A 13505-nucleotide genomic window follows, 5' to 3' on the forward strand; every position below is an offset into this window, starting at 1 on the left:
CCTGACAGACTTTCTCTAACTTGACACAAATCTGTCAAACCAAAATGGGTCGAAAACAAGCAAAGCGTCATGTACGTATATGATTTGGCCCACCATATTGCACTGTCTTTCAAGCTCCTTCCACCACTTCCCAAAGCTAGGAAAAGTTGGGGCAGGTCAGACTTAGCTAGGATCTGAACCTGGCCCATCTGCCTCTAAGCCCCATGTTGGATCCAGTGCATGGCATCTTTGCCAGTCTATGAAACCGGTTTACCACATAGGGAGGATTCCAGACAAGAGTTTTAATGTTGCAAACAAGCCTTTCAAATATTGCAAACAGGTCATTGGTAACAGGTGTCCCCCACCCCCTTAAAATTCATTGGTTTTTCATCAGGAAGAGTAAATGCAGATTAAATGGAGGTGGAAAATGCATATTGAATCATAGAATCATAGAGTTGGAAGAGACCACAAGGGCCATCAAGTCCAACCCCCTGCCAAGCAGGAAACACCATCAGAGCACTCCTGACATATGGTTGTCAAGCCTCTGCTTAAAGACCTCCAAAGAAGGAGACTCCACCACACTCCTTGGCAGCAAATTCCACTGTCGAACAGCGCTTACTGTCAGGAAGTTCTTTCTAATGTTTAGGTGGAATCTTCTTTCTTGTAGTTTGGATCCATTGCTCCGTGTCAGCTTCTCTGGAGCAGCAGAAAACAACCTTTCTCCCTCCTCTATGTGGCATCCTTTTATATAGGATGGTGTTGATGCTGTCATGTGCAGGCTGTAAAAACCTTGCATGCATGAGTAACACTGATCCCATAATAAACACCTGTCTGGAAATACCCATAGTTGCTCAAAGTATATTCTGTTCTTAAGGACTAAGCTACACATGATGTTGAATGCATATTTGCTTCTCAAATGTGTGTGTGTGTGTGTGTTTTAAGGCAATCAGCTTGAGGGTGGAGGACAGGAAAAGCTGTTAATTTATGGGATCAGAGCAGGCACTGCAACTCTTTTCTACCTTAGTAGATTGGCACTAATGGGGGATTTCCCCCAAAGGAAATACCAGCTTCAGAAGAGTGATTTTTGCAAGGGAGGAAATGATAAAATCCTCCCTGCAACCCACTCCCCCATCCCAACTGATGCAATATGCATGTTCCCAAAAGTACATATTAGATGCAAACACATCTGTTTAACAGCGCTTGCCATTAGCTTAACTAGAAAGGGGCTGTTGGAAGGGGAATGTTCTAGGAGGGCTGTTCTCACCTCTGGACTTTGTTCAACCTGTTTGGTTGTGGATTTGTTAACTTTCTAGCTTCGTTGTAAAGAATATGGGCATTTGAAAAAATAAATAAATTAGTACATGTTTGTTTCTTGAGTATATTGCTTGGACACATTTCCCTATCAAAGCCCTTTTTGCCAAAAAGAGATGTTAGGTCCAATGCATTTCTCCGCAACCACATGCTGTGATTCCTATGAGTGTTTCATCAGTGTATATGGCTCTTTACAAAGCAACGTTGGCAAAAGTCCCTGCCCCAAGGAGCTTACAGTCTGTGTCAAGACTGGCCCAACTGCAGAGGCAAGCAGCGTGCTAGAGTTAAAAATATGCTTGCCCCAGTGCTGTGAAAGGCTCAGAAAGAAAGCTGAGGTCTGGTTTTAGGGTATGTTCACATTACAGCATACTCTGCATCCAGTAGGCTCCCACTGTTAGTTTTAAAACTGATTTTGCATACTGTTAGCCAATCCATATTGATCCTGTAAAAGGTAAAGGTAAAGGGACCCTGACCATGAGGTCCAGTCGTGACCGACTCTGGGGTTGTGGCGCTCATCTCGCTTTATTGGCCGAGGGAGTTGAAGTACAGCTTCTGGGTCATGTGGTTAGCATGACTAAGCCGCTTCTGGCGAACCAGAGCAGCACACAGAAACACCGTTTACCTTCCCGCCGGAGCGGTACCTATTTATCTACTTGCACTTTGATGTGCTTTTGAACTGCTAGGTTGACAGGAGCAGGGGCCAAGCAACGGGAGCTCACCCCATCGCAGGCATTTGAACCGCCAACCTTCTGATTGGCAAGTCCTAGGCTCTGTAGTTTAACTCACCGCGCCACCCGCGTCCCTTATTGATCCTGTAGTTTCTTGACAAAAATGGCTACTTGATGCATTTATTATTATTATTATTATTATTATTATTATTATTATTATTTTGCAAACCAGCTTCAATCCAATTAGAAAACTAGAAGCAGAGTAAAGGGTAGCTTCACATTACCACAATAGGCCCTGAGCATGTGCAGATGAGTGCACATGCGCACATGACAGCTTAATGAATTAGGACTTCATGGGGAATGCCACAGGGGCAGGGAAACCAAAAATGTCTTGCAGGTTGGGTGAAGACACCCCCACCAACTCCTTTTAACGTGAACAGCACAGTGAAAATGTGGCTTGAAATGTGGTGGTAATGAACGACCTTGCTGTGTTTTAACCTGCTGAGATGAATGTACTCTTAGACAACAAGATGCACCGTGGCAGCTTAGCAGCTTGATGGATGGGCAATATTCCATGCATTCCAGAAGAGGTAAGAGAGAGAACCTTCCACTCTCTGCCAGCTGTCCAGAGCGTGGGCAGATTTGCAAATGGGAAAAAGCAATCCATCAGTCAATCAATAGAATAATAACAATAACAATAACAATAACAACAATAACAATAACAATAACAATAACAATAACAATAACAATAACAATAACAATAACAATAACAATAATTTATTATTTGTACCCCAACCATCTGGCTGGGTTTCCCCAGCCACACTGGGCAGCTTCCAACAAAGATTAAAAATACATTAAAATGTCACACATTAAAAACTTCTCTGAACAGGGCTGCCTTCAGATGTCCTCTGAATGTCAGATAGTTGTTTATCTCTTTCACATCTGATGGGAGGGCGTTCCACAGGGCAGGCACCACCACCGAGAAGGCTCTCTGCCTGGTTCCCTGTAGCTTTGCTTCTCGCAATGGTAGTTCGTTGGGAATTGTCACTCTGTGAGGGGATTCTTTGAGGGGAAAGTCATTGTGCTGAATGTGTTTTAAAGCCACCCAGAATGGCTGAGGCTGAGGCAACCCAGACAGATGGGTGCTGCTGTGGTCTGAACCACTGAGCCTCTTGGGCTTGCTGATCGGAAGGTCGGCGGTTTGAATCCACTCTGTCCCAGCTTCTGCCAACCTAGCAATTTAAAAGCATACCAGTGCAAGTAGATAAATAGGTACCAGTGTGGCAGAAAGCTAAACAGTGTTTTCAGTTGCTCCAGAAGTGGTTTAGTCATGCTGGCCACATGTCTCGGAAAAGCTGTCTGTAGACAAATGCCAGCTCCCTTGGCCTGAAGCAAGGTGAGAGCTTCACCCCATAGTTGCCTTTGACTGGACTTAACCATCCAGGGGTCCTTTACCTATATAAAATGATGCTGATGCTGATGATGCTGATGCTGTATGCCCCTAAATGCAGCATCCAGGTTTCAGAGGCCCTTGGTCTCTAAATTACCAGAAGGGCTATTGATGCCTTCCCCATTGCAAATGGGCTTCCCAGAGGCGTTTCCCCTGGGAAAGAGGGTGTTCAGCTAGACATACCTTTAGTTCTTAAGCTTTATTTATAAAGGGCAGATATTTTTAGCACCTCAATCTACTTGTGATCATTTTATGCGCTGTTGAATGCTCTGCTGCTCAACATGCAGTAAGTCAAAAGGGAAGGATTTAATTCACCCAAGGTGCAAACAAAATATCTTTAGTTCTGGCAGGAGAGATGGGAAGGAAGCACAGAGGAGAGAATGGGGGTGTGCTTGAAACAAACAGGCCTGATGAAAGTTGTGGTCATTTCCCATGTAGCATATCTACTCAGGACAGCTACTTTGGTGCTTTCTGTAGACACAGAACTTTATTCCTCATCTCACTGTATCCTCAACACTGGAATAAGATAGCTTTGTGAAATTTCATTTGCTACCGCAGCATGTAGGATGGAAGGGCTCCTTTAGGGTTTTGTTGTTTGTAATTTCTTTTTGTTGCTGCTCTTGAGGTAATTTAGGTAATTCAAAGTGCCTATGTACAGTTTCATTTGTCTCAAAGAGTAGAAATAGGATTACATAATGGATATTTTAATTCCTTTTGGGGACTTGTAAATATCTCATTGTATTAGTTTGCTACACGTACATTAGCTGAATAAACAGCTTTATTAGATTCTAATGCTTTTTGAACTTGTAAGCCCAAATGTAGAGGTGTGAGCTGTCTTATAACTGCAGAATATTCTCATCAAACAGAGCTCAGCTTTCAGATGAATAATAGGTATTGTATTCCTCATGCTGTACTTGGATTTTGGCACATTTTATGCTGAATCTCAGAGGTGTTTTGTTCTGTTCTGGTTTTCTGCACTGCAGTAGACCCATGAAATTGTGACTGCCAAGCTGAGCACAACCCATAGGACATCTATGGGGGCACTAGGACAGGAGATGGGAGCGTGTGGCCCTCTCAGTGTTGTTGAGCTACATCTCCCACCATCCCTGGTCATCCCGCACCATCCCTCATCATCACTCATGCTATCTGGGGGCTGATGAGAGTTGGAGTCCAACAAAACTGGGAGGGCTACAGGTTCCAAACCCTGCCCTAGAAGCTTACCAATCCTCCTGTTTCACTTCCTACTCGAGCCTGAAAAACATTCAGGCTACCATAGATAGTTGGTTGGTTGCGTTTGGCTTGGTGGATCAAAGGTTGTGCAGGCTTGGGTTACAACAGGGTCCTTTATGTTGCATATTTGTGTACGGGGGGGTTGGATGGGGGTAGTATCTCTGGTGGGGGACACGTCTGCTCCTTCTGGGGCAGTTTGTCCACCTTTGGTCCCCACCCTGCACTCATCTCTCACTTGTGGCTCCTAGAAGCTCCTTGATTTTGGAGCAGAAGGAGTCAGCAAGCGCTTCTGCTCCATGGCACAAATGATTGCGGGAGGAGCAGGCAGGGCAGCAGCAGGTTGGAAAAGCAATTCTTTTGGTAAAGGAGCACAGGGGATGTTCTTAATGAGGTGTGCAAAAGGAGCTTGCCGCTACACCATCAAATGGGACTCTGTTTCAGCGATACCCAGTTCCGAAGTAAGTAGCAGTGATGTAGGTCTTTTTGCTGAAGAAGAGGCTCTTAGCAATAATTGAGCTCAGGGAATCCTTTGAGGCCAAGAAAGAAAATGATATATGAGCTGTTTCACGTGGCTGTTTCTTTAGACGAGCAGGGCCTACTGTTCTATATATCTATCCCGGCTTTGAAAGTTCTTATTTGGAAAGGCAGGGGATTCATTCATTTTATTTAGAGCATTTGTAGAGTCAAAAAGGCTCTCAGAGTGGCTTACATACAATCTGTTAAAACAAGACAGTCCCTGCTTACTAGTCGGAAAAACAACAACCATGGCACACAAGGTAAAATGAATGGGGAGGGAAAAGGGAAAGAACAAGCTCAGTCACCAATTCTAAAATAGTAGTTCTTATAGCGGCCAGCTGGCACAAAAACAGTTTGTGGCTAGGAAATGCCTTACAGAGCTGGAATTTCAACAGAGATGAAATAAATATGAAACAAATTAAGGTGGGGCAGAATAGCAGAGGGCTGATAAGAAACTGCAGGCAAATGTGGGGAGGGAGGAAGGGGGCTCCTTCCATCCCCTTCCATCTTGTATTTCCTGGATTGCAGCTTTCAGGGGCTCTAACGTTTATTTCTTAATAGATTCTCCAGAGAAGTGGTTCCCAATTAGCTAAGTACTGCAGACTCTCTATTTTTCAAAAGCCAAGCCACGGATCCCCTGCTTTTGAAAATTTTGATAACTCTATGGTAGTTACCTGTCCAAAACAATTTTTTGAAGAAAATGTTGGGTAGTCCCTAATAAGCAAAGGATTTTAGATATACTGAAAAACAGGCCATAAAATTTGTGATATTACCAGGAAACTACAACTAATCCAGAATGCGGCAGCTAGACTGGTGACTGGGAGCGGCCGCCGAGACCATATAACACTGGTCCTGAAAGAACTACATTGGCTCCCAGTACGTTTCTGAGGACAATTCAAAGTGTTGGTGCTGACCTTTAAAGCCCTAAACGGCCTCAGCCCAGTATACCTGAAGGAGCATCTCCACCCCCATCGTTCTGCTCGGACACTGAGGTCCAGCGCCGAGGGCCTTCTGGCGGTTCCCTCACTGCGAGAAGCAAAGCTACAGGGAACCAGGCAGAGGGCCTTCTTGGTACTGGTGCCCGCCCTGTGGAATGCCCTTCCACCAGATGTCAAAGATAACAACAACTACCAGACTTTTAGAAGACATCTGAAGGTTTAGGGAAGTTTTTAATGTGTGACATTTTAATGTATTTTTCATCTTTGTTGGAGACTCTCCTTCAGGTATACTGGGCTGAGGCCGTTTAGGGCTTTAAAAGTCAACACCAACACTTTGAATTGTGCTCGGAAACGTACTGGGAACCAATGTAGGTCTTTCAAGATCGGTGTCATGTGGTCTCGGCTGCTGCTCCCTGTCACCAGTCTGGCTGCCACATTCTGGATTAGTTGTAGTTTCCGGGTCACCTTTAAAGGTAGTCCCACATAGAGCGCGTTGCAGTAGTCTAAACGGGAGATAACCAGAGCATGCACCACTCTGGCAAGACAGTCCACAGGCAGATAGGGTCTCAGCCTGTGTACCAGATGGAGCTGGTAGACAGCTGCCCTGGATACAGAATTGACTTGCACCTCCATGGACAGCTGTGAGTCCAAAATGACTCCCAGGCTGCACACCTGGTCCTTCAGGGGCACAGTTGCCCCATTCAGGACCAGGGAGTCCCCCACACCTGCCCACCACCTTTTCCCCAAGAACAGTACTTCTGTCTTGTCAGGATTCAACCTCAATCTGTTAGCCGCCATCCTTCTTGACCCCACTTAGAGCCAAAATAGATGTGACATTAATTACATGAACCTGACATGGACCCATGCATGAATGCACACATAATCATGGGGCTGAATTTGCATGTGCTCCTGTTTGCTCTTCTTTGCCTGTTTTTGTACCGCTTGACTGCGGAATTACGGATATCCAGATTTTACTCCTCTGTGATATTTGAGACTGCAGTGCCATATGTCCTGACCAGGCCTGAAGGCAAAGTGAGCATCAGTGTTGGTGCCAGACTTCAGGAGGCCCAGAAGCTCGGTTCCCATTCAAAAGTGGTGCCACAGCGCAGTGCTGAGAAGCACCTGGGGCCCTGGCACAGAGGGCAGGGGATTGCATTCAGTTCAGATGAAGCATGGCCCTTCCAAGCCCCTGGGATTCTTGGCCAATGCCGAACCAGGTTGATAGCTAGCGCCAGGCCTGGTGACCACACATTCCACATGCCTTCTTGCTTTATCATCTGAGTAATGAGTTCCTTCTCAGGGATTAAGGCTTGATGGAGTGCTTTGCTCTGTCACAGTGGGGAAAAGAACAAGAAGGGGGGGGGGGACACAGTGGATGTGGCTATTCATTTAGTTCAGTGGGAATGTTTCTTTTATATATGTACAATTTTTATTATTTTTTTCTAATTTACATTTCAAAATATTCATTTAGACAACCTTAAATCAATGACTTCCCTTTTTCCCTTTCCGTGGTTCATTTTGCATACCATACATCCCTGAATATTTTACATGAACCAAACCATTCAGTATTCCATTGTTACAACCATCAGAACTTATTTACACTGTTGAATTTATCTTAATGCTTCCAGCGTTTTTAAATGTGCACAATTTTCACCCATAAACATTTTCCAGTCTTCTTTAAACATATGTTCTTCTTGCTCTCTTATTTTATATGTTAAATCTGCAAGTTGTGCATATTCCATTTTCAGTTGCCATTCTTCTTTGGTTGTGACCTCACTCGTTTTCCATTTTTGGGCTAGCAAAACATGGGCCGCAGTAGTGGCATACATAAATAAACCTGGGAACTTCCCTCTGAATTATTCCCAACAAAAAGGACTTTGGGATGTTGTTTTTTGGAAAGGTACTTCAAAACATTTTCATTTATTATATATCATTTCCCAATACTCTCTTACCCTTTTACAAGTCCACAACTTGGGAAAGTGTTAGCTTACATCACACCACTTTCTGTAAAGTTTTGCAGGCACTGAGACTGGGAGAGGAACTGGACTTAGTTTAGGATTGTAGACTAGGGGCTTCATCCACACTTTCGCTTGCCCCCTATTTTGATCACATTGTGTGCTAATTCCATTGGGCCCCAGAGATCTTCACATTGTTCCATGGCTGCACTTTGCAAAAATGCAATCTTTGAAGCAAAAACCTTCTTCAGGTTTTCCGCACATCTGATAAGATCCAATTCAGTGGGTAAGATCGGATTTCCCCAAGGCATAGCTGCGGTACATGATACAATCAAAATATGGGGCAAGCGAAAATGTGGATGAACCCTAGGTTCCGAACCTCTCTTACACGCCTCACCTTTAACACTTTGCTGGCGGTAGGCATATACAGTGCTGCCTCAGGTTAAGAACGTAATTTGTTCCGGAGGTTTGTTCTTAAGCTGAAACTGTTCTTAACCTGAGGTACCACTTTAGTTAATGGGGCCTCCTGCTGCTGCCACGCCACTGCTGTGCGATTTCTGTTCTCATCCTGAAGCAAAGTTCTCAACCCGAGGCACTATTTCTGGGTTAGCAGAGTCTGTAACCTGAAGCGTTTGTAACCCGAAGCATCTGTAACCCGAGGTACGACTATCCTAGCATTGGCATATACTCCAAATCTGCCAATGCAGAGCGCTTAAACTGGCTCTTAAGCCTCCCCAGTCAGTGGGGCACATGGCTGTGCCTTACATGTTGCAGCTTTTATTTCAACCACGATTAATTGGCTCTTTAACACATTGATTAAAAAGTACTAAGGTGTGCATCCTTTTTGTTCCAGTTTGGCCACAGAGGGAATTTTACCATGGCAAAATCTGAGAAGGGGAGAGGGGAAATACTATGGGTATTAATAATTTGTGGATTATTAAAACAAGGCATTGCACAGCAGCTGATAATATTTTATTAATATTAATAAAGGAAGTAGTGGATTTAATCATTATGTTAAGCCTGTAAATTCTTTATAAATCCAATATATATAAGGGGAAAATTCAGAATACCTATTCTTGTCTATGTGATAAAAAGGAAGGATGTGCATTACTGAAGAAAAAATTGACAGAATAACACAGGCTTTTTATTGTTCTGTTCCCATTAATCACCCATTCTTAACCAACTTAATGTCTAGAAATTAGTTGGCTTGTTTTCCTGTTAAGTGATTATTATTATTATTTAACCTAAAAATTATGATCGTAGTGAACTACATTTGAATGACACTTTGACAACTAGATTTATAAATGTAAAAAGAATGTTCAGTTCCTGCAATGACGGAGAACAGAATTTAAAGATTGCAAGGAAATTCATCTACAAATAAAAATGTGCATATTTTCACCTTCAAACTAAGAGAGGATTTCATAGAAAATGGAGACAGAAGCCATTAGGCAGGAATTCTGTGCTTAATGGTGTGAGTTAGGTGAGTTCATATGTCTCCTGGCAACCATTCTTCTGATTGCATGAATTGCCTGGGAGATACAGTATTGTTGGCACCCATCTGTCTTGAGAGACAATGAAGGAGTGTGCCTTTGGGGGTGAAATCAAACTACTGGAAGGCAGCAGTGCCTGCAGTGGCTGTAGAGACTGATATGGGAGAGACAAGTTTTGTTGCTGCTGGGGCAGATGAAAGCGTCCGGTTGTGCTGATGTAGATGCACCATGGCGTTATATATATATATATATTTTGGGGGGGGAGGTGTATATTCCTCAAAAGGGACGCAGGTGGCACTGTGGTCTAAACCACAGAGCCTAGGGCTTGCAGATCATAAGGTCAGCGGTTCAAATCCCCACAACGGGGTGAGCCCCTGTTGTTCGGTCCCTGCTCCTGCCAACCTAGCAGTTCAAAAGCACATCAAAGTGCAAGTAGATAAATAGGTACCGCTCCGGCGGGAAGGTAAACGGCGTTTCTGTGCGCTGCTCTGGTTTGCCAGAGGCGGCTTAGTCATGCTGGCCACGTGACCTGGAAGTTGTCTGCGGACAAACGCCGGCTCCCTCAGCCTATAGAGCGAGATGAGTGCGCAACCCCAGAGTCATCCATGACTGCACCTAACGGTCAGAGGTACCTTTACCTTTATTTCCCTCAAAACTGGGCTTAAATCGAATAAATTATTTGGAGAGCACTAACAATTTGATTTATGGATGTTTATTTTTTGTATTCTTCTGTGGACAGGATAATTTTTTATTATGATGGGTGATCCCCCTCCCTACATTGTTTGCTTTAATGGATCAATATTGCATACTGTATCTTGTATATCAAGGCTCCTGTAAATTGTTTTGTCAGGGAGAAGCAATACATGAATCAAATAAAGAATAGAACTGAAATTATCTGGCCTTTAAAGCTGATGGCTTTTCATGGATGTTACTTCTGCATTTGAATGAAGATAGAGTTCTTCATTTTGTCTCAGTTGCTAGTGAGGACCAACTGAATCCCATTTGTTTCAGTGGCATTTGTACAGGAAACCACCAGGTGGATTGTGTGATTTGGACCTCTCTTCCTCCTCCTCCTCCTCCTCTAGACAGTTTTCCAGATAAGCAGGCATCAACCAATAACCAACATCGACTATATAGGCCTTGCTTTCACTAGAGGTTCAAATATGTAGGAAGAAAGCTCTGGTAGTGCTCTATAGAAGGAAAATATGGGTTGTATCTAATGTAAGTCATACTCAGAGTAGACCCATCGAAATTAATGGGCATGACTAACTTAATTGGATGCCACCTTATAATAATCTGGTCTTCTTCCTTCTCTGTCATAAAAAGGTGATTGTGCAACTGAGGAAAAATCCTCTGTTTCTGGCAATCATTACATAGTTGGAAAATTAACCCAATCACAAGTCTCCTAAGAAAGTGTGTATCAGGGACAAAAAGAAATTGATACGAACTTTAATCGAGTGGGATAATTATTTTCCAGAAATCATGTGGTCTAACTCAGAGGCCTGGTTGAAGGTGACTGGTGGCTGCCATGAGGTTGCAGAGCAGGGCTGGGGAACCTGCGGCTATGCAGATGTTGTTGGACTACAGTTTCCATCATCCTTGACCATTGGCCATCCTGGCTGGGGGCTGATGGGATTTGAAGTCCAGCAGTGCCTGGAGGTCCACTGGTTAGCCTTCCCCCCTGCTTTAGACAAGCAGATGGAAACTTGTTGGGAGAGAAATCCTATTTTGCAGTTCAATTTCCCAATACTGAGCAGCAGATTCACATGATTGGGTCTACATTTACTGGTCCATTGATCTGGAAGTGGTCAGAAGGGTGCTGCAACACTCATCTGGCCAAAGGTGGTCAAGAAAAGATGCTGTCTACATCTCTCCTTCATTTCCTTAGGGACGGGTGCACTTTGACCAAGACCACCACATGGACACACAGACAGTGTGGACTTTGCTTTTCCAGTGCTTTACCTTGGAAATGAAAGACTGGAAATTTGATTGCTCCATTAGATTTGTTTCTAGGAATCCAAAGCTGGAATAGGAAAGGTGAATGAATGACTAAGCCATTGGTCAGATATTTGGCTCGGCACAAATCTATCGTTTGAATTGCCTGGGTTGATGTGTCTCTGCAGCCAGGCCTTAAAAATGTATAAAGGTGAGGGTTTCATCATACCCTCCAACATTTCTCTGATGAAAATAGGGACATTCCATTTCATAATGATAATTTTACTATTTATACCCCACACATCTTACTGGGTTGTCCCAACCACTCTGGGCAGCTACCAACATATATAAAAACATAATAAAACAGTAAACATTAAAACACTATACAGGATTGCCTTCAGATGGTTTGGGGGTCGAATAACACCACACCCTCCAGCATTTTCCAGTGAAAATCAGGGACATCCTAAAGAAAAGCAGGGCATTCTGGGATCAAATCAGAAACCAGGACTGCTTCTCTAAATCAGGGCTGTCCCTAGAAAATAGGGATACTTAGAGGGTCTGTTTCATGGAGGTTGCTTCTGCATTTGAATGCAGAAATAATTTCAGTTGACTTTGTTGCAGTATACGTGGCTTGATTTGAAATTGATTTCTTGAATTTGAAAAGTGGGACCATGTGTGTTTTTCATAACGTTTTCCATTAGGGTCCCCCCCCTTTTCTTTTCCCAAAGCATCATGTGTCTTCATGGACAGAGTCCTTCTCTGTGACCTTTTCAGATTGCTCACATCAGAATGAGAGCATCTTCCTGGTAATGCTGTCTGAGCACTGTGTTTTTGATGGTGTGAATGAACACGGAGAGGCAGTTTCAGTGGCTGCCCTACAATGGTGGTACTCTCTTGTCGTTTATATGCAGACCTCTCACTAGAAACTGTTTATAACATTGTCTCTTACTTCTTATCATTTGATTTCTTTGCAGGAAGGAAAATGCCTCTACGTAATTCTGTTGATGGCCGTATACTGGTGCACCGAAGCTCTGCCCTTGTCTGTGACCGCTCTACTACCCATAATTCTCTTCCCCTTCCTCAGTGTCCTCCCAGCCAGCAAAGTTTGCCCGCAGTATTTTTTAGAAACCAACTTCCTCTTCTTGAGTGGCTTGATCATGGCGGCTGCCATTGAAGAGTGGAATCTGCATCGTAGGATTGCACTGAGAATCCTTATGTTGGTGGGAGTCCAGCCGGCCAGGTAACCAATGAAATAAATGAGCTTGTGCTCAACTTTGGGGCCATACAGATGCCCTTTTCATTGTCCATTCATGTTCATTTGTCCTCATGGTGCTGTTGGAGTGGTCGCATGGCACCCCACAAAATACTGTCTGCATCTGCAAAGGTGTTGGGGCAGTCACACTACTTTATTTCCATTCAGTGCACATCCTGTAACTTCCTGCTGAAACTGCATATTTTTTATACCACAAATTCTGGTTTATTTTTATTTACTTCTGCTGCACTATAGCTTCTCTGAACAGCAATAATGCGGTAGCACTGGGGAAACACCGTAGAACAAATTAAAGCAGAATAAATCCACCACGAATCACTAGGATTGGGCCCTCCCAAATTGGTGTTTTATTGTGGGTGTCCTGCAGCATGTTCTTGACACAATAATCGAGGCTTTTCCTGAAATGGAGTTTTAATGAGAAAGTTAGCTGGAGTGACAATTTAATGGTTAGCAATCGAAGGCTGTCCTGAAGAATTGCTGCTGCCAAGAGGCTGTGTGTTGGATTGCTTCTGCCCTTGGGGAATGCGAAAGAGACCGGCATTCCAATGGAAACTGAAAGGCCTTTTGCACAGGTTTGAGAGTTATACCTTTCCTTCCTTGTGCTGTGTCCAAGCATAGGGGAAAGAACTGTTAGAATTCCTGTTCCATGATTGCAGTCATGGGATTTATGTCTTTCACATGACGGTATATGCTTTGTTTGTTTGTTAAATATTTTTTATTAGGAATTTCAACAAAACATTTTATCAGAAAACATATCATCCTT

The 13505-nt window shown here is 43.7% G+C and overlaps 1 protein-coding gene across 2 annotated transcripts in view; it reads left to right on the forward strand.

The window, feature by feature from the left end:
* SLC13A3 (solute carrier family 13 member 3) overlaps window positions 1-13505 on the forward strand; it is a 48492-nt gene that overhangs the window by 3823 nt on the left and 31164 nt on the right. The window contains exons 1-2 of one of the 2 annotated variants that reach the window (XM_083446914.1): window positions 12342-12355; window positions 12447-12712. In XM_083446914.1, coding sequence (XP_083303040.1) covers window positions 12353-12355; window positions 12447-12712 — 269 coding nt within the window. In that variant the 5' untranslated portion in view covers window positions 12342-12352. Of the gene's footprint in view, window positions 1-12341; window positions 12356-12446; window positions 12713-13505 lie in introns of those variants that run through there. The other variant, XM_083446913.1, reaches the window with a different exon arrangement.

The sequence above is a fragment of the Podarcis tiliguerta genome, assembly GCF_965153285.1.
Source record: "Podarcis tiliguerta genome assembly, chromosome: 6".
NCBI classification, from domain to species: Eukaryota; Metazoa; Chordata; class Lepidosauria; order Squamata; family Lacertidae; genus Podarcis; species Podarcis tiliguerta.